The 21,772-nt window shown below is 47.7% G+C and overlaps 1 protein-coding gene across 3 annotated transcripts in view; it reads left to right on the top strand.

The window, feature by feature from the left end:
* Window positions 1-21,772, top strand: part of PITPNC1 (phosphatidylinositol transfer protein cytoplasmic 1) — a 160,033-nt gene that overhangs the window by 120,295 nt on the left and 17,966 nt on the right. For all 3 annotated transcript variants that reach the window (XM_029079665.1, XM_029079664.2, XM_029079667.2), the window contains exon 6: window positions 6,665-6,760. In XM_029079665.1, the coding sequence (XP_028935498.1) occupies window positions 6,665-6,760 (96 nt within the window). The remainder of the gene's footprint in view (window positions 1-6,664; window positions 6,761-21,772) is intronic.

Below are 21,772 nucleotides of genomic sequence, written 5' to 3'. Positions count from 1 at the left end.
GCCTTTTCCCTCAAAGGTATCATGCTGTGGATTCATATCCCCAGTGTTATCCACTCTTACCCCTAAATATCTCTCTCTCCATGACCACTTTCTTGATAACACTCCCCCAATTTATCTCTTGGCTGGTCTTCTTCCCCAGGTGTATTTATCTGCCTTTTTCTGGCCATTAAATTCCATCTCGGAGCTGTTGGAACAATGCCCTAAGTTATTCCCATCCTTCTGTCTTCCTAATATATTGTTATCACTTTCTGCTCTGGCTAGCCTTCTGTCTCTGTTGGTTTCTTGTTTTCTGCAGCACTGAGGAGGGTGGAGAAAGGGGGAAGAAAGGCATTTTGTGGCAGATACGCCACCTGAATTTTGCATTTCATTTGGTCTCTTAGAGTTTTCAAGCTCTTTGTGCAAATAAGAAAACAAAATAGTAACATCCCTGTTTGCCCCCAGCTGCCACAGTGCAGTGCTGAGCCGTGTTCTCGCCCCTGTGTCCGGCTCCTTATTGACCAAATTTCCCCAGCTCACCTGATTCCCACCCCTGGGGGCAGTGACATCCTAGGTTATATAGATAATCATCGATTAGGTGCTTACTGTCTGCCGAGTACTGTGTCCAGGACAGGTACAAGATAAACCACTCAAAATCCTTGTCCCCAGCACTGCTCGGAATCTAGATGGGGGAGGGCAGTCTCATAAAAAACAGGAATAAAGTACAGGCAGTGGGAGCATTTAAAAAACACAAGAATCGGAAGTTAAGGGCAGAGAGAGGAAGTGCTTTTGTCAGGGTACGGTTCACTCCAGGCCACAGTCTTGGGCAATAAGTTTCCCGGGGCTGGGTAGTAGATGGCTGCAACCCACTCCTCACAAGACCGGAGCTCATTACCGAGGAGCGGGAGCCTGGGAGATGGACCCCTTCGGGCAAAAAGAAACTAAATGTGAGGTAAGCAAGGAGGCGGCAGGGGCTCACACCCTCATATCCCAGAGACTCAACCCATGTATCATCTCCACCTAATTGAGAAGAGAATCAAGTCCCATCGCTTATGTCACGGGGCTGAAAAGCTTCCCGTCAGCTCATTTCTCGCCTGCCCTCCTGCTCCCTGAGAGCAATCACGATGTCAGCGCCAGGCCTTGACGAGATTGTTTGCCAGGAAGCATTTTCGCAGGCTCGTCCGCTCCATCCCCCCAAGCTAACCCCTGATTGATGAGTTGGCTTTACCCAGCCATCCTACTCCGTAAGCCCAGTGAAGAGGAGAGCGTTTTAGGAGAATGAAGTCGAGTAGGTTCACTTCCTGTGATGCTGCAGCTCAACCTCAAGAGTCAGGTCAGAGAGTTTGGGAGCATCAGCATATGTACCTGAATCTCCAGGAAATTTGGTGAGCAACTAGGCAGAGCTCTAACTTTTGTCGGTGGACTTGGGTCAGTGGCTGACTACCCATTGGTCTCAGTGGCGCTTTATAAAGAGGCTGTCGGAGGCCGGGCGTGTCCCATGCAACCGTAAATTGGGTCCATTCGAAACACGCTTTGAAGCCGCGAATGGCTTAGTGCAGTCAGGTTTTCGGTCCTGACGTCTCGAGACCGAGGCTCATCCTTCAGGATGAGAAAGACGGTCTGAGTTCCTCTGGCAGTCTCACTGGAGAAGACCTCAAGACCCTGAGGACAGACTGGGGCAGAAGCCCACAGGGCTCAGCATAGTTTGGTGATCGGAGTTCAGGGGTCACCTAGTTTTCCATTACTAGTGCAGACTTTTGCCCAGGGGCAATGGGATTGTGGGAGGCAGGAGCCTAGGGAGACCCAGTATGGCCTCTCAGTCACATTATCAGCTGCAGATGGAGTGTTCTTGCCTGGCTTCATTAACCACGGCCCAGGGAACAAGCTCACAATTCATGTCCCAGCTTAGAACAGAGATGCTTCAAGAGCAGCATCAGGAATCCAGGCCATTGATTGAGTGCAAGGGGCCGGGGGGTCGTGGAGGAAGCGTATGTGGTCCTTGACTGGGTGAAACTGGGATTGATCTAGTGATAGAGATCTCTTTTGAGAATCTTTAAATTTGCCAGTAGTTTTATTGAAATCCAACTATGTGCAGGGGGCACTGTTCTAAGGATTTTGGAAAGTGCCATAAAAATTAAAGACATGATCCCTGCCCTCAAGTTGCTTAAAGTAACCCTCTCCCTGACAAATCAAGCATTCAAGCAATGGAGCTTGTGATAGAACCTGATGCCTCTGCTCCTGCTGTTTTTTCTTGGTGGACACATATTTCAATGCATAATTCCAGTTAGTTTGCTCCCCTGTAACTTCCCGGACCAGGCCGATGTAGGGTGCATGAGAACTTAAGCGGGCCTCTTGAATCATTCCTGAAACGGAAGGTGATGCCTCTGCAGGGTTTCCTCCAAATTTAGTTCTCGACACCGTAAAAGGATGTTCTTAAGGAACAGAGTGGACGTGTCCACCCAGTCATAATAATTTCAGTGCCATCATTATCACTAACATTAGTTAGCACTTACAGTGCATAAAATCATGTAGTAGCTGGAGACGGTATGTAGAAAATTGAATAAAAGATAGTCCCTCTCTTAAAGGAGCTCACTGACTAAGGGGAGACAGATATAGAAACAATTTAACATTGAACATTTTAAACATTTAAATTAGTGCTTCCCAGCCAGGTTGCTCACCTCCCCCACATCAACTGATCAGTCAGTGATATTTATTGAGCACCTACTGAGTGCTCAGCATTTAGGAGAATACAATAGAAGCAGGATACTCACTCTCTGCCCTCAAGAAGCTAGACTCAACTATCCAGTCCAGGCAACAGGAAACACTCCCAAATACCCAAAAGGTTCCACCTCTTCTCTACCCACACCACCAATTTACAGTCTTTCAGTGGGGCGAGTCCTTCACACCGTGCAGATTGGTATGGAAGAGGTCCTGAAGCTAAGAAGCCCCCAAGACTCAGCTCCTCTCCACCCAGTTTTCCTATGCCCTAATCCTATTTCTTTTAGCGCTTGAGAAGACGGTCATATACACTTTTCTGCCAGAGAAATCAGTGCACCTTGCTTATGGAACCTTATCACTCCCGTGAGAAGGTAAAAAAGGTTATTTGCCTCTGGTCTTTTAAATGAGGGAACTCAGGTGACACACAGTAAGTCAGAGGCAGAGACAGAAACTGAAGAGCAGTTCCCTGCTATGAGTTCCTTATTGACGGAAGAGCTTTAAATATCTGCAGAGAACGAAATGTTATTCCACTCTCGTCGAGGGAGAGAGCATCGTGACACTCTTTCTGAGCTGAGCCCCGGTGCTCGGCGCAGAAGAGAGCTTCTGCCGTTGAAGCTGAAGGAGTCAGAATGTGCTCCCCCCTTCAGTGTCATCAGGTGGGCACCCTGGCAGAGCTTGCCGATTCCGTAATGACAAGATGCATCTCTTCCAGGAGTTTTCACCGACGAGTCACTCATCAGCCCCCAAAAGAGCTGATGGTTTGGCTCGGATCTCTAACTGGTATTCGTGAGGCACAGAGGAGTGGTTCCACGTGCTGACTGATCCCTAATGAAACGGGGTTTGTTTTCCCTCCATTTTTCTGGGCCAGCTTACCCTGGGCCCCTGATGTTGGGGGCAAGTTGTCCAAGGAAGGGTGTGGGAAGGAATGTGGATGGAATAACTGCTCTGGATTGTTTTCCACCACTTTACCCTAGGGGAAGAATTGAGCTGTTAGACCAAAGTGAAATGTTAGGAGACCTCAAGACTCTCCTCAGCAGCCATTATTTGAGTAACTTTTGACCTTGGCAAATGGAGTTGACCCCTGCTCCCCAGCCACCCCAATTCCCACAGAGACTCAGCAGCAGTGGAGTGTGTGTTGTGGTCGTGGTGTGGGCTGAAGGGTGACCTCTGTGGTCCTCCCTGCAGGTGGACCCTTGCTTCGCTGGAGGAAGGGATTCAGATGGCTTTCACTCTGCTTCGGTTGGCAAGCAGCAGTCCAGCCTGGAAGCAGGCAACAGAGTGGGTGACCTCGGGAGGGCCCGTCCAACCTCCCAGGGCGACTAGAGACTCAGAGCAAAGACCGGCTGAGGACCCCACCTGCCCTGAAGGTCCCTTCGCCTCCCTTTTCCCTAGCCCTGTGATTCCTCTTCTCCTCTTCCTCCTCATCTTCTGCCCCCGACTTCAGGCACTACTACTGAGAGCCAAAGGAGGGTAGAGGGAGGCCACTTCTGGGCAAGGAGTCCCTCGACCTGCCATGGTTACTGCCCTGGCACAGCTGCAGCCACTCCCACTGATTCCACCCCCCTTCCTGAAGGAGGGGATTAGTCAGGAGAATGTCCCCCATTGGTCGTCTCTGCCTCACAGCTCACCTGGCTGCAGTGAGTGGGGAGGCAGTAGTAACAGAGGCTAGCCCGGAGGCTGGCGGCCAGAGTGAAGGATGCATGTGTTTTTTTTCTCTGAAACAGAGTAGCCCCATAAAGCAGACTTCCCCCGACACCCAATTCTTGTTGGCCTGGATCCAGTTGGGCAGGCAAGTTTCTCCAGCAAAGTGTCATCTCTTTGCCAAGCTCAGGCCATTGAGGCACCCGTACAGCACTCCTCCACGCATTTTTCATTTGATTTGATCCGCTAAATTTCACCCGTGGGTTTATTTTTAGCTGCCAACTGAAGAATTCCCCCAGCTTCTCTCTCCCAGGGCTGAACACCTAGCTATGTCTTTTTAGCAATTTTCCCAGCGATGCAAAGATCTCCCCCGTTCTCTCTCTCCTCACATTGGCGAGACAGACTCCCACAGACGGGGAGGCCTTCTGTTTCATTCGGTGGACTCTAATCCACGTTCTAAAACTCCTTCGCTGTCTCTCGCCTCCTGCTTATCTGGATGGGAAAGAGTCCATCCTCCCCTCCCCCCTCAGCTTTCTGTGCTCCCAAAGCACTGGATTTCAAGTGACAGTTGGGGGATTGGATCCGAACAAGGAATCAATCCTGAGCTCTAAAGACAACCTATTTGCTACCCCTAATCTCCCATAAGAAGTAATCTCTTTCTGAAAATCCAGCGAGGGTGATCTGAGTACCCTGAAGAAGGGAAGTGGGAGTTGGAACAGACTGCCATTGAGCCTGGTCATTTTGAGGCAGAGTATAGCACAGAAGACTGGCAACAAGATGGAACCGGTGGCCTAGTGTCGGGAGCCAATCTAAGGATGCTTGGCTAATAGTGTGGCGTCAGAGAACCTGGAAGTCAGAGAACCCGGGTTCCAATCCCGGTTCTGGCATTTTTTTGCCATGTGACCTTGGGCAACTCACTTCACTTCTCAGTGCCTCCGTTTCCTCAACTGTAAAATGGGGATGCAATACTTGTTCTCCCTCCTACTTAGACTTTGAGCCCCATATAGAACAGGGACTCTGTCCAACTTGATTAACTTATCTCTATCCCAGCCATTAGGACGGTTCTTGACAAATAAGCGCTTAACGAATATAATAATGTTAATAGTAATAATGATAACAATAACAATAATGATTCCTTCCTATGGAAATCAACCGTTGGGAGAGCCCCCCGGACCAATGCAGGTTTTAGTCTCGGAAGTTCTAGTTCCTGGTGACCTACCACCCTGTTCTTGTACCCTCTGTTTCATCTGAAGGTTGACACAATTTCTGGAACCTAGAATTCCCCAATAGGGAGTCATCCCAAGGATAGTGCAGTTGAGCTCTCCACCTAAGATTAAGTGGATTCTAAAGTCAGCTAAATTTAGCAACGAGTCATATGGGAGGGGAAGAATATTCCCCCAAACTGGATAGGCAGCCAGCCGGCGGAGTTGGACCGAAGCTGGCGGTCTAGCATGAGGACAAGCCATCACGCCGACTGCATTGCTCTGTACTGCCGTATGTGCATGCGAGCAGCTGCCTTGCAAAGCAGGCAGAAATTGTCTTTATCCTCTCCTTGACTTTTCTTCCCATTCCTAGCCGTAGCCCCTTGCCAAAGGAGCTACGGCAGTCATATAGCACTTCTTGGGTCAGTAAGTCAGTCAGTCAATCAGTGGCGTTTATTGAGCATCTGACCAGACTATCGTGTCTGACCTGACCGTCTTGTATATACCCCAGCGCTTAGTACAGAGCTTGGCACCTAGTAAGCACATTGTTATTATAACCTACCGAGCACCAAGCTCTATACAGAGCTTGGGAGAATATGACAAAATTAAGGCACACATTCTGTCCTCTCGAGAGGCTTGCAGTCTAATGGGGGAAATGGATAAAAATTGAGTAGGGTTAGCAGAAGAAAGAACAAAGATTTAGCAGGAAATCAAACGTTTCAAGATGAACAGTTCCCAGTCAATCGATCAGTAGTATTTTTTGAGTGTTGGTTATGTATCTAGCACTGTACTGAAACACACGGGAGAGAATAGTAGAGTGAGTAGGCATGATCACTGCCCTGAAAGAGAATACAATCTACCCACACACACCCCCCCCCCGCCCTTCCCTCAGTTGTGCTGTTGTTCCAAGCTGATTGGAAATGAAAGGAACCATGCGTCAAAGCCACTTGTGATTCGAAGAATATGGGTGGAGGCAGGTAGGGAGAATGAGCCTTGGGTCGAAGCCACCTGGGTCTGCGGGATGGGGTCTGATCCTGCCCCAGTTGTGTCTGTCCTAACCCCCTGACTTCAGGAAGAGGCTCCCCATGGTCACTCACCTCCAGATGTTTCTCTCTCCACTCTTTCAGATTTTTGACAGTGAAGCCAAAGACCTGGAAAGAGAAGTTTGCTTTATTGACATCGCTAGTGACGAAATTCCCGAACGTTACTACAAGGAGTCTGAGGTAAGGAGCAGTTGAGGTACAAAACGGTGGGCATTTTAGAGCCACTGACCTTCCACCGCAGGCGGTTACCCACAGTCCTCCTTGAAGAAATGCGTATTGACTTACAACGGACAGCACTTGCGACGTTTCTAAATTGGCACCCTGGCAGCTTTACGGCACATTTGTTTTGACTGGACAACAGATCGGTTTGGCTTTACCCCACTCCAGTAGGACACTGCCTCCAAGGGCGTGGGCACTGGAGGGATGGGGGTGGCCCATGGGGGTAGTCCATTGGGGGCCATGGGCAAATCATTTTACAAGTGGCCAAAGCAAGGAGGCAAGAAGGGGAAAAAAGCTCAAGGAGGGTCAGTGGGGCAGGGTAGATGTTGCCCAATCCCCAGATGGTGTCACCAGAAAGAGTTAACACATCCACTGTATTTCTGATGAAATAAGATTCAGCTACTGTATTGTAGAACCTCTCTGACTCAATAGAAGTACATTAGTGGGGCTGTTTTAGTCAAATATGACCGAGTATAGAACTCTGGATCTTTTGGCTAAAAATAGAGCATCTATCTGTAGTTCAGGACCCAATCCTTCAGTAAGTCAATCAATCAGTCGTATTTACTGGACTGAGCACTTAGATGAGTCCTCTGTAACAGAGTTGGTAGACATGTTCCTTGCCTACAGCGATCTCACTTATACATTGGTCCTAGGAGAAAATTGACCGTGATCTTTTCAACTTAAGGTGCGGCTTTCAGGAACCAAAAGTGTCATAAGTCTAAAGCCTGCCTGATTTAGATTTCATGGTCCCGACTCAATCGATCGATTAATGGTATTGATTGACTGCCTGCTGTGTGCAGAACGTTGTAATAATAATAATAATAATGATAATAATTTCACATTTGTTAAGCGCTTACTATGTGCCAAGCACTGTTCTAAGCACTGGGTAGATACAAGGTAATCGGGTTGTCCCACAAGGGGCTCACAGTTTCAATCCCCATTTTCCAGATGAGGTAACTGAGGCATAGAGAAGTTAAGTGACTTACCCAAAGTCACACAGCTAAGGGGCAGAGTCGAGATTAGAACCCACAACCTCTGACTCCCAAGCCTGGGCTCTTTCCACTAAGCCACGCTGCTTCTAGATGCCTGAGAGAGTACAATCTTAGCAGAGTTGGTTGGTGCAAACCCTTCTGACAAGGGGCTTACAGTCTACAATGGGGCGTTTACAATCTACAGATGACCATTTCCCAAGACCCCACCCTAATCCCAAAACTAAGCAGCGTGGCTCAGTGGAAAGAGCACGGGCTTTGGAGTCAGGGCTCATGAGTTCGAATCCCAGCTCTGCCACTTGTCGGCTGTGTGACCGTGGGCAAGTCACTTAACTTCTCCGTGCCTCAGTTCCCTCATCTGTAAAATGGGGATTAAGACTGTGAGCCCCACGTGGGACAACCTGATTCCCCTATGTCTATCCCAGCGCTTAGAACAGTGCTCGGCACATAGTAAGCGCTTAACAAATACCAACATTATTATTATTATTATTAACTACCACCGGCACATCCCAGGCCGCCACCCAAGCATTCCCTTCAGCTTCATTTTTGACCTGATGGGTTTAAGCAACAAAGAGAAAGGATCCTTTATGTCACAAGCGGGAAACAGAAGCATGCATCTGTGCCGCACGACAACCATGAGCACGGGCCGGAGTTCTATTTAAAGATCCTAAAATGTTCCTACAAGTTAAAATGAAGTTTCCATGGGTATCTTCTGGCGGCACCAAGGATAGGGAAGGGAAGAAAACCTAGAATTTATTCTGAAAGATTTGGTAGCTCCTTTTCTTGAAGTTGCAGGCTCCGACTGAGTTCTTTCATTCAATAGTATTTATTGAGCGCTTACTATGTGCAGAGCACTGTACTAAGCGCTTGGGATGAACAAGTCGGCAACAGATAGAGACAGTCCCTGCCGTTTGACAGGCTTACAGTCTAATCACAGAATCACACTGCTGGAAAGGACCTCAGACGGTTCCAGGCAGGAATGTCAGCCCCTTAAAAGACAGGGACCAGGTATTCTCGTAGTAGTGTTGGTATTTATTGCATTTCCACTAGCTACAGTGCACTGTACTGAGCACTTGGGAATGTAGAACAGGTGCACAAGAGATGTTTCCTGTGTATGGAGAACTGACAGGGGAGACGGCCACAAAAATTATTGCAGTCTTTTTTTTTCTTTCTTACAGTATTCGTTAAGTGCCTGTTATGTGTCGTGCACTGTACTAAGCGCTGGAGTAACAAGATAATCAGGTTGGACATAGTCCATGTCCCACATGGAGTTCACAGGATTAATCCCCATTTTCCAGATGAGGTAACTGAGGCCCAGAGAAATTAAGCGACTCGCCTAAGGTCACACTGCAGTCAAGTGCAGTCAGTTAAGAAGCAGCATGATGAAGTGGATACTGCACGGCCGTGGGAGTCAGAAGGTCATGGGTTCCAATCCCGGCTCCGCCACTTGTCTGCTTTTGACCAAGTCATTTCACTTCTCAGGGCCTCAGTTACCTCATCTTTAAAATGGGAATTGAGACTGTGAGCCCTAAATGGGACGGGGACTGTGTCCAACCCAATCTGCTTGTATCCACCCAAGCACTTAGTACAGTGCCTGGCACATAGTTAAGTGCTTAACAAATACCATCATTAATATTATTAAGTGGCAGAGTCAGAATTAGTACCCATGTCCTTCTGACAAGCAGTCCCGTGATCTTTCCCCTAGGCCATGCTGCTTCTCAAAGGTTGAGCAGTTGAATCTGAATAATTGAATGTGGTTACCCCCAGGCTGAGGATGGACATAAATACATAAGTGTTCGAAGTGGCTGTTGGAATGCCCCTTCCTTCTGGTGCACTCTTCCAAGAGCTTAGTGCATTATTCTGCACCCTGTGGGCACATGATCAGTAGTATTAATTGATTAAAAAAAAGTATTTGTTAAGCGCTTACTATGTGCAGAGCACTGTTCTGAGTGCTGGGGTAGATACAGGGGAATCAGGTTGTCCCACGTGGGGCTCACAGTCTTAATCCCCATTTTACAGATGAGGTGACTGAGGCACGGAGAAGTTAAATGACTTGCCCACAGTCACACAGCTGATAAGTGACAGAGCTGGGATTCGAACTCATGCCCTCTGACTCCAAAGCCCGTGCTCTTTCCACTGAGCCACGCTGCCCCGTTGCTACCCCAAAAAAATGTTGAAAATTGTTGAAAATTTTCACCAAAGAGAGGTCTCTCCCGCCAACTCCTCCCTCCCAGTGTTAAATTGGCCCAGGAAGATATCGGGGCAAATTCTGGGGCCCTGGTCTGCCTGGCTAGTCTGGACCTGCCTGGGGGCGACAAGTTGGAGGATGGAACTGGGAGCAGCTGCTCGTGTCAGAACCTGTAACCCACAAAGTTAACGGAGTAACAGCAGTCATAACTGAGGCCCAGAAAACATCAAGAAAGCCTTCGCTGTGCAAATTGCAAAGGAAAGGGTCCTGTGATTTCATCATTTGGAATGCCCGATGCCATTCTGAAGTTGTCCAGAACTAGTCAGAGGTGTCCCTACAAGGCATTGTGGCCTAGTGGAAGGCCCTCAGGACTGGGAAGCTGGAGATGGGGATTCTAGTACCTCCTGTGACACCTTGGACAAGTCACCTCCCTTCTCTCTGCCTCAGTTTCTTCATCTGTGAAAATGGGGATAAAATACCTGTTCTCCCTCCCTCAGACTGTGGGCCTCATGTGGGACAGGGAGTATGTCCAATCTGATCATTTTGGATGATGATAACGATGATTATGATGATGATGATGATGGTATTTCTTAAGCACTTACTATGTGCCAGGGACTGTTCTAAGTGCTGTGGTAGATGCAAGGTAATCAGGTTGTTCCACGTGGGGCTCCCAGTCTTAATCCCCATTTTACAGATGAGGAAACGAGACACAGAGAAGTGAAGTAACTTACCCAAAGTCACACAGCTGACAAATGGCAGAGCCGGGATTAGAACCCACGACCTCTACCTCCCAAGCCCGTGCTCTTTCCACTAAGCCATCTGTCTCAGCACTGACTTACTGCACAATCGGTGCATAATAGATACCATCATCATCATTAGTAGCCGAATTATTAGTCCCATATAGTACAGGACCAGTTGGCAGGAGGATAAAGAATGAGGGCCATATGGCTCTTCGTCTGTCTTACTGGTTGTAGCCCTTGGAAATGACTCAGCCCTTGTATCAGCTCAATTCTCTCCTTGTGTCCTGCCTTTCCCAGGTCCATATAAACATGGCAGTTGAGGCACACGAGCCTGCAATTAAGCCATGGAACACTTGACTGAATTTGCCAAATCGGGTTAGATTCCCATCTCAGAACAAATTTCCAAGTGGGGAAATAAGCTCTGACAGCACTTGGAGCTGCTCCCGTGCTGCAGTGAGGCGCTGCAACAAGCCACTCCTCCTCAGAAGGTCTGTTTATCCCTCCGTAAACCATCAGAATGGGAAACGAAAGGGGGGTTCCCAAAGTCCACGTGTTGCGTCTCAAGGATGAATTTGGGACTCGGTTTCTAAAACATATTGTGACTGGTTACGTGTTGCTAAATGATCAAAATAGCCTTGCATCTGTTGCCGTTCAGCGCTGGCACGTGATTTGCAAGTGGGTCGCTGGGGTTCCTCCAGCAGCCATTAATAAGGCTTTAACTGAGTAGAATTAGGAAACTTGCTCACAGAGCCACCCCCCTATGGTGTTTAATAAAAAGGGAAAGAGCATTTGATGGATGCCAGCAGTTAGCGTCGTAAGAGAAATTTTCTGGACATACTTGGGGGAAGGAAAGGAGAAGGCAAAAATGTTTTGGTGCCGTGGTCATCCCGGCAGGTAGCTGGTCATGGTCCCCCCCTACCCGAACCCAGCTGAGCCCTGCCGCTTTCATCTGCCACAGAGGTGTTTCACGAGGACCTTGCGGAAGGTAGACCGAAGCAGTAAGGCCTATGGAGAGAGCACGGGCCTGGGAGTTAGAGGATTCTTATTTTGGCTCTGCCAATAGCCTGTTGGCAGTCCCTTAACTTCTCTGTGTCTCATTTTTCTCAACTGTCAAATGGGAATTGAATACCGCCTCTGCCTACTACTTAGACTGTGAGCCCCGTGCAGGACAGGGGCTGTGAATGACCTATTTAACCTGTACCTACCCCCAGCGTTTAGAACAGTGTTTGACACATAGTAATTAATAAATACCTCCCCCAAAAATAAATAAGACGCCCGACCTTGTGCTCAGAGCTGGATTTTACCCTCCAGTCCCTCCCTCCTCCCCCTACCTGTGTAGATAACTGGGCCAGGGGCACATTCCAGTTTGGATAAGGTCAGAATGCCTTGTGACCTGCCTTGGGCTAGACTCTGGAGCAAAAAAAGTGTGAACTCACCCGACTGAATAGTTTCTAGTTGCTGAGGGTGAGGGAAACTTTTTAGGAAAGTTTCAGGAAGGTCTAATAATCTGTTTGAAAAGAGTGACAGTTTTCCTCTCCCACCAGTGCTGATTCAGTCAGCGCTGGGTGATCAGAGAAAATGATGTTGTTATTGCCTTTAAGCTAACATTTGTGAATCAGAGCTGTTGATCTGAGAGCCATCCAGCTTTATGAGCTTTTTCTTCATGCTGTAAATTGATTGTGTCACTAACAGAAATAGGTAAGTGCTCTCAAGTTTGAGAGCGAGTGACTGTAGATGTAAGGGGACCTTTGTTTCTTTGTGTTATACTTAATGACTCCAAAAGTGGATGTTCCCTGCTCCTCATAGAGCCCTTTCTGCCCAGGAAGATGTGGAGAGTTTGAAGGATTTTCTCCTTCCCTTTTTTTCTTTCTTTGTGCCCACTGAATAGCACAGATTCCCTTGGAATCAGTGAGGCCTCAGGTGCAAAAATGATCTCTCTTGGTTAAAGGAGCAGAGCAGGGAATTTTCCACCAGAGACCCACTGCCCTCCTGTCCCTGGGCTCGCTCACTAACTGAGGTTGGTGATTCAGAGAAGCAGCATGGTGAAGTGGATAGAGCACGGGCCTGGAGTCAGAAGGTCATGGGTTCTAATTCTGGCTCTGCCACTTGTCTGCTGTGTGACCTTGGGCAAGTCATTTCACTTCTCTGGGCCTCAGTTACCTCATCTGTAAAATGGGGATTGAGACTGTGAGCCCTAAGTGGGACGGGGACTGTGTCCAACCCCATCTGCTTGTATCCACCCTAGCGCTTAATATAGTGCCTGGCACATAGTTAAGTGCTTAACAAATACCATTATTATTATTATTCACCCTTAATAGAGTAAGGATCAGCAAATATCCCAGTACATGACCTCCTCATTATTCTCACATTGCAGTTGCAGTTGCAGTTTTAAAACCCACATCAAGTGGCTGAGACCCAACTCCCCACAGCCATTTTGCCTGTTGGATTTTTGATGATGATGATGATGATGGCAATGGTGTTGTTTAAGTGCTTACTATGTGCCAAGTATTGTACTGAGCGCTGGGGTATTTACAAGATAATCAGGGTGGACAGGTCCCTGTCCTGCATGGAGCTCCCTGTCTAAGTAGGAAGGAGGACAGGTTTTGATAGGTAACATCAACGTTGCTTCTTTGTTATCTGAGGTCTGGTACTGGTTAAGCACTTGCTGTATGTAAAGCACGATGCTAAACTCTGGAGTGATAGAAACATAACAAATCTGACACAGTCCCTCTTCTTGGGGCTCACAGTCTAGGTGGGGTTAGACAACTAAAAAACAACAGGAGGAATGGATTGCAAGCAAGAAGAGGAAAGAGTCAACAGACCAGGATAAGTAAAAGAATTGATTTTAGGGGAGTCATTCCTCAGATTCCCCACTACTGTGGGTCAACAGTCTTTAGTTTACTCAGTCCTTAGTTCCCTCATCTCAGTGACAGCACCCTGCAAGGTGTCTTAGAGTAGCCCAGTCAAGGAAATGTCAAATCTTTCAGCATCTCCTCTAATCTCTGAACATACAAGGTGGAGGTCCTTTCCCTCAGTAATAGTATTAAAGTACAAGTACATTGTTTACCTGGAGTAACCTAAAGGGTTTTAATAGCCTTGACCAAAGCAGTGAAGAGAGACCAGTATCTAAATGGGCAAGTTAGTGGTGTAGTCAGGAGACAGACTTTGCCGTCACTAATATTTCAAACCTAGTGTTCTGGTCCTCTGCTGGGACTTGACATTGAGGGTCCCACTCAGTGAGTCAGGAGATCCAACGTGTGACCCGGCACAGACTGGGAACGCAAAGACAGTAAGCCACTATCCGGGACCAAACTCCTGCTGAGTTGAACAGATAGTTCTTTAACATTGAAGCGAAGCAGAGAGTCTGGAGACTGTTGTAGGGAGAGCCGCAGAGACTTACACTTCACCCCTCACCACGCCATTTTTGTTTTTATCTTTTTGTGGAAGCAGAAGGCCTTGTTGAAAGAAAGTGGTTAGGTAATGGCTTGTAATCCTCCAACTTTGGTTTCCCAAAATACCTCTGGGGATAATTAGGAAGGAGTATAGTGTAAGATCTCTGTGGGCAGGGAATATGTCAGGGGCTTTCAGAGTACTCTCCCAAAGGTTAGTATAGTGCATTGTATTGAGTAGGTGCTCAGTAAATACCATTACTATCAATCAGTGGTATTTATTGAGTGCCTTCTGTGTACAGAGCACTGTAGTAAGCACTTGGGAAGGTACATTATATAGTAGAATTGGTAGACACGATGCCCACAGGCAAGGAGGTTCCAGTCTTCTTTTGATACTTATACTACTACTACTCAAAAACAAAATAATAACCATAATTTTGCCATCACCACATTTTTGGAAGAACATGATAGAGCTGGAGAAGTTACTGAGAAGGGTGACCCAGATGATGAGGGGAAAGGACAGACTTTCTTATGAGGACAGGCAGAGCAGGTTAGAACTCCATTGTGGAAGGACTCAAAGGTGAAAGAGAAAATTATTGTACTCAACAAATTAAGGTGCTTGGGAAAATACAGTAGGGGTAGCAAATAGGATCCCTGGTCTGAAAATTCATCCATTTTTCTTTGCTGCATCAGTGTGTGTAATGTTCCAGCTTAATTTCCCTCATGCTGAATTTACTCCCTCAAAGTATTATTTGGTCTCTTTCCATTTTCCCTGAAACGAAAGAAAAGCAGCATGGCATAGTGGCAAGAACACGGGCTTGGGAGTCAGAGGACTTGGGTTCTAATCCCGGCTCCGCCACTTGTCTGCTGTGTGACCTTGGGCAAGTCACTTCACCTCTCTGTGCCTCTGTTACCTCATCTGTAAAATAGGGATTAAGACTGTGAACCCCACGGGGCTCAACCTGATTACCTTGTATTTACCAAGGCATAGAACAGTGTTTGGCACATAATAATCGCTTAACAAAAACCATATTATTATCATTATTATTATTCTCCCAGCTGACCTGCCTTCTTTCAGGGTGGTATTGTTTTCTTTTGGCCACTTAACCCCTGACTCTGATTGGCTGCATTAGGAGTGGGTCACCTGCAGAGCTGAGGAACTTTTGCTCCTTCCCTCCGTTGGGCCAGGGTGAGCGAATTGTGTGTTCCTTTTTATGCATGCCTGTGGAAAAAGGGGACAGAGAGAAATACACTTACCTTATTTATTAAGGGTGTGGGATTGAAAGCCGTTCATGAAGAATATCAAAGATGGGGGAAGGAGATGAGAGGAACATTGTAGAATACTGCTGTAAACCTCAGGACTGAATGCCTTATCCAAACCATATTTCCAGGCTCAAATTAGAAGTTTTTTATTTCCTGTTTATAGCAGAGTGGTCGAGAATGGGAACGTTTTTCAATTATCTCCAAATAGCTAGATTTAATACAGCTGCTTCGGTCTGCAGGGTGGGGTGGTATTAGGGGTTTTCTGTCTTTTCCTCCAATCTGTTTCTCTCAGAGTGGAACACAGCCAGTTTATGTCCAACTTCCTCCTTCCCCCTGTGGCTCTTGGGCAATAAGGGGCTCATTCACTCCTTAGGCGATCAGTCAGTAGTATTTATTGAGCACTTACTTTGTGCAAAGCACTGAACTAAGCACTTGGGAAAGTACACTGTGCTAGCATGGGTGATCCCTAGCCACAAGAAATTTGTAGTCTATAAGAGGAGACAGACATGAAAATTAACCAGGAAATGCTGCCTTCACTTTGGTTCCTAAGGCGACATCTCATCAGCTTTTCCCTCCTGGACCCCAAGAGCAGAGGCAGATGGGAGGGCAGTATAGGTCCATCAGTACCAGGAGTGTGTTAGATTACAAACTCCTTGAGGGCAGGGAGAGTATGTTTTGCCACTTTTGTAATCTCCCTAGTATATGGTACAATGCTGTGCATGGAGTAGGGGTTCAGTGAATACTGCTGATTCATTGGTGGGCCAGGATCTATACCTGGTCTTAAATGAGGACTCATTGCAATTATTACAATGATGAAGAAGGAAATAATAATAATATGTCTCTTGGGAAGACTAGGTATGGACTAAGGCCACCCCCTTAACTTCTCACCAGAGAGGAGTTTCTTCTGGCCAAGGAGTAGCAAATAGTAATGCTGCAAGAGCAAGACAAACTGGAATGTCATTTTTTTCACTCCCAGAATTATCTCCTGGGAAGTTCATAAAGTTGAGTGAACTGGAAAATATCTTCTGCTTTTCCTTCTCTCTAAAACATGTGTATCTGAAGATGGGGTAACCTCCTAAAAAATGATAGAAAAGAAGTTTGGAAGACCCTTATGAACATGGCTCTGATCTCCAAAATCACTTCTTGGACATTTTTCTGGTCAGTTCTCCCTCTGACAAGCCATCTGAGCACTCTGGGGAGGCCATTCCCATCAGGGTTTTCACACTCCACCACCCTTTACCCTAATCCCCTTTAGCCCTGAGGACAGAAGCGTAATCCGTAGGGTGGAAAGTCAGAGTTCCTCACACTCCATTGTAACATTCATAGGAAGATTTGTTTTACTCCGGGAGAGAAATGATTTTGCAACTTAATGTTTATGATGGAGTTGTCAGTATTAAACAGCCATGGACCTAGAATTACAGAACCACATAAGAAATCTCCCTCAGGAAACCCAGGGGCTACCTTTATGTATTGAGATTTGGAGAGGTCCTGGGAGCAGACCCCTCCCCATACCCATCCCACCCCACTCCCCTTTCTGTGAAGAGCCAGGACTCCCTTTGCCCTGTGACCTGGATGTAAACTCATCATTGACAGGGTCATTTTAAACTGAAGGACAATAATAACCACAATGACATTTATTAAGTGCTTGATATATTATATGCTATATGGTATAATGTGCTACTAATAATAATAATTGCAGTATTTAAGGGCTTACTACATACCAGGCACTTTCCAGGCACTGTTCTAGACTATGGGGTAGATAGAAGATAATCAGGGCCCACCCAGGGCTCACAGTCTTAGTAGGAGGGAGAACAGGTGTTGAATCCCCATTTTACAGATGAGGGAACTGAGGCACAGAGAAGTGAAGTGCCTTGCCCAAGGCCACACAGCAGGTAAATGGTGGAGCCAGGATTAGAACCCAGGTCCACCGACTCTCAGGCCCCTACTCTTTCCACTAGGCCATACTGTTTCTATTACTCCTAACTGTCATGACAGGAGCAGCAGGAAACACCATCTTACTACTAGTTGTGGCCCTCAGGAATATCAGGTGGAATCCAGGCCTGGATCCCCCAGGAGATGGGAGCAGATGATTAAGATTGGCAGACTCCCTTCATCCTATCCTCAGCCATCTCCAAAATCCTCATCCCTCTTGCAGAAATAGCAGCCTATTGCTGAATGCCCAGGAACAGTTGAAGAGTTCCAGCAGCTCTGCTTTCAGCAGCCCCAATTACAGCTTGCCGACCACTTCATGTACCTTGAGTTCTGGGGAGCAATACCTGTTTAAAGTCCCATCCCAGTCCTTCTAATCAGAAGGAATCCAGGAGCATCAGACCAGTGAAATCCTCCTTCTCTGGAGTGATGAATGGCAAGATATCCCCTGTTGAAAAAGAACCCAACCTTATAATTAGATTGTAAGCTCCTCGAGGGTAAGGATCAGGACTCTTTTTTATGGTATTTGTTAAGCACTATCTATCTGCCAGGCACTCTAGTAGGTGCTGGGGTATATACAAGTCAAGCAGGTTAGACAGTCCCTGTCCCCGTGTGGTTCACAGTCTTAATCCCCATTTTACAAGTGAGGTAACCGAGGCACAGAGAAGTGAAGTGACTCATCCAAGGTCACAGAGGAGACACGTGTGGAGCAGGGTTTGGAACAGAGAGTCCCTCTGACTCTCAGGCTTGTGCTCTCTCCACTAGGTCATGCTGCTTCTCTTTCATTTACTCTCAAGCTCCTAGTACAGTGCTGTATCTTCAGAAGGCCCTCAATGAAAAACTCAGATCTAGACGTTGAAAGCTCCTTGGGATAGGAGTCATGTTTTCTTTTTCTTTTGTTGTTCTCTCCTAAGCACTTAGTAGCGTGCTTAACACAGAGTGGGAACCCTGTAAATGCCATTAGTAATCGATTGATTACTTGGGATGAAGATGATGACCCACCCCTGCTTTTTTGCCCAGCAGCTTGGATCCCCTGCAGGAGCCCGGGACCGATGTAGACTATCAGAAGGGAGGTTTTTGTTTTTCCTAAGATTCAGATTGTGCTTAAACATCAGCCACAGTTTGCTCTGAAAGCAAATGCATCGCCTAGGGCAGCAAATGAAAATTCCACCATTCAGAACTAATGGTGAAATGCCAGTTCAAATAAATCAAACAGAATCATGATGGACTAATTCCTAAATGCCAAATGAGATCACGGCAGTGGGCCTGAGGTTTAGCTGCAGAAGGGTGCAGGACAGTCAGTTCAAATGCAGAACGAAAGGGAAATAGCTCGAGGGCAAATGGCCCAGAGTCTACAGGGGATGAAACAGAGAAGGGCCAATTAGGGTGAGAGACAGGCACAGGCCAGACAGGCATGGCCTGAGCCTCCCAATTCTGGTGAATCCGAGCCGAAAGAACGTGAAGGAATGAGGCTTTGGATGGCCCCATCTCGGCTGGGTAGAGGTCATGAGAAACAACCCTTCTCGTATGCAGATCACTGGACCAAGCACTCGGAAGACTCAATCCCTACGCTCAAAGAGGTTATAATCTAACAAAGGAGCTTGATCAAAATGAAAGCCGAGGGATGGTTTACCCCATGTACATTCCTGGAAAGTAAGCACCTCACACAAAGTAGATTGAACATCTTCCATGCAGGGAAGAGAATGCTTTTTGCAGAGTTTCCAACTACTAACATCTCCAGAAGCACCACTCCCTTCCTGAGGGGAACATTAGACCACGATTGCCTGTCTAGAAGGGGCTAAAGACGCTGAGGTGAAAGGCCCCCTGATAACCTTGTGAGTGTGTGGGGGGTGGGGGTTGGGGGGACAACTTCCTGTGGGGGAGGGAAGCCAAGTCGACATTTCGTATCACTGTGTCACCTCTCCCCCAGCATTGGGTGTGGGTAGCGAGGACCAGGCATGCAGACTCTTTGGAGAACAGTTGATGTTTCGGGAGTTGGAGGTTTTTGGTTTTGTTTTTTCTTTTAAATACATAGTTCCAGCACTCAAGATTCTTCAGTCACACAAATGCTCAACCTGGCCCTTCAAACAGAAAGCTGTTTGTGCTGCACAAGTTTGCCCCTCCCTGCTGTGGAGCTGAAGTTGCTTAGCACGGATATAAGCGTGGCATTCAGCACTGGACACCCTCAGGGCTGCTTTCCCAGAAACAACCCTTGTTGGGAGGCCCTGCCCTCTCTGCTCCAAGGTGCAGTCACTCTTCTCCTTGGGCTCTGCAGTCCCTTACCTCCCCTTGCTCTGGCAGTGACAGAAGTCTCTCCATCCTCCGATTGACTAGGGAACGTTGACGGCTAGACACCTAACCCTAATACTATTGAGTGAATGAATAACCCCTACTTGGTTTAGAACTATCCCCTATCTCTGCAGCAAGAGCATGAAGTCTCTCACACACACACACACACACACACACACACTCACACTCAGAGTGTGAGTGCACACTTGACAAACCTCCCCCCACCCCCCCGCCCCCACCTTCCATTCTTCTGCCCTTGCAACCTGACAGATATAATTTATGAGGCAAGCTCATTTGACAAAATCATTTTGCTGAGGAATAACACAAATTGCTCCGTGTTTGCAGTACCTTGTGCTGCCAAGTGCAGAGTGCTTTAAAAATAGCACGTTAGGTATCAACTGCTAACAAAGCAGAAATACTGCTACCTCTGTGGTAGATTTGCTCTTGGTTTAAAAATAAAAATTAAAAAGAGCTGAGGATAGGGAGAATGTCTTTTCTTGTAGTTTTAGGTCTTAAAAATAAAAATTAAAAAGAGCTGAGGATTGGGAAAGTGACCTTTCATATAGTTTCAGTCACTTCTCTATTGAAACTGAGAGAGCTCCTCTCCCTTGCAAGTGCTCCCAATCGGGTATATTTCGATGAATATAGTGAGTATAATTTGGGAGGGGCTCTCTGGGTTTGAAATGATGATTTGGGGAAATGGAGCAAAAACTTGGCTGCTTCAGATTCTTCATGGAAATGTCTTCTCCCAAATGCGCCTCTCCCCTCCCCCCCAACAACCCCCTCCCCTACTTTCCCATCCTTCCCTGCAGTATCCTCAGAGGAGATCTCCTCCCTCCTCGCAAGTGCCACCCCCTCCACCTGCGCCTCGGACCCCATTCCCTCTCACCTTCTTAAAACCATCGCCCCTGCCCTCCTCCCTTCCTTAACTTCTATTTTTAACCACTCAATCTCCAAGGGCTCCTTCCCCTCTGCCTTCAAACATGCCCACGTCTCCCCCATCCTAAAAAAACCCGCTCTTGACCCCACTTCCCCCTCCAGTTATCGTCCTATCTCCCTACTACCCTTCCTTTCCAAAATCTTAGAACGAGTCGTCTACAATCGATGCCTAGAATTCCTTAACTCCCATTCTCTCCTAGACCCCCTCCAATCTGGCTTCCGTCCCCTCCACTCTACCGAGACTGCTCTCTCTAAGGTCACCCATGACCTCCTTCTTGCCAAATCCAATGGCTCCTACTCCATTCTGATCCTCCTTGACCTCTCTGCTGCCTTTGACACTGTCGACCATCCCCTCCTCCTCCGTACCTTATCTCACCTTGGCTTCACGGACTCTGTCCTCTCCTGGTTCTCCTCTTACCTCTCTGGCCGATCATTCTCGGTCTCCTACGCTGGAGCCTCCTCCCCCTCCCATCCTTTAACTGTTGGAGTTCCTCAAGGGTCAGTTCTTGGCCCTCTTCTGTTCTCCATTTACACTCACTCCCTCGGTGAACTCATTCGCTCTCACGGCTTTGACTACCATCTCTACGCAGATGACACGCAGATCTACATCTCCGCCCCTGTCCTCTCCCCCTCCCTTCAGGCTCGCATCTCCTCCTGCCTCCGGGACGTCTCCACCTGGATGTCTGCCCGCCACCTAAAACTCAACATGAGCAAGACTGAGCTCCTCATCTTCCCTCCCAAGCCCGGTCCGCTCCCAGACTTCTCCATCACCGTGGATGGCACGACCATCCTTCCCGTCCCGCAGGCCCGCGATCTCGGTGTCATCCTTGACTCGTCCCTCTCGTTCACCCCACACATCCTATCCGTTACCAAGACCTGCCGGTTTCATCTCTACAATATCGCCAAGATCCGCCCTTTCCTCTCCACCCAAACGGCTACCTTACTATTACGGGCTCTCGTTATATCCCGGCTAGACTACTGTGTCAGCCTTCTCTCTGACCTCCCTTCCTCCTCTCTCGCCCCGCTCCGGTCTATTCTTCACTCCGCTGCCTGGCTCATCTTCCTGCAGAAACGATCTGGGCATGTCACTCCCCTTCTTAAACAACTCCAGTGGTTGCCTATCGACCTCCGCTCCAAACAAAAACTCCTCACTCTAGGCTTCAAGGCTCTCCATCACCTTGCCCTTCCTACCTCTCCTCCCTTCTCTCTTTCTACCGCCCACCCCGCACGCTCCGCTCCTCTGCCGC

This window comes from Ornithorhynchus anatinus, chromosome 15 (assembly GCF_004115215.2).
Source record: "Ornithorhynchus anatinus isolate Pmale09 chromosome 15, mOrnAna1.pri.v4, whole genome shotgun sequence".
In the NCBI taxonomy this organism is placed as follows: Eukaryota; Metazoa; Chordata; class Mammalia; order Monotremata; family Ornithorhynchidae; genus Ornithorhynchus; species Ornithorhynchus anatinus.
Note: the sequence above shows the minus strand (reverse complement) of the source record. Positions and strands in the feature narration are given on the sequence as shown.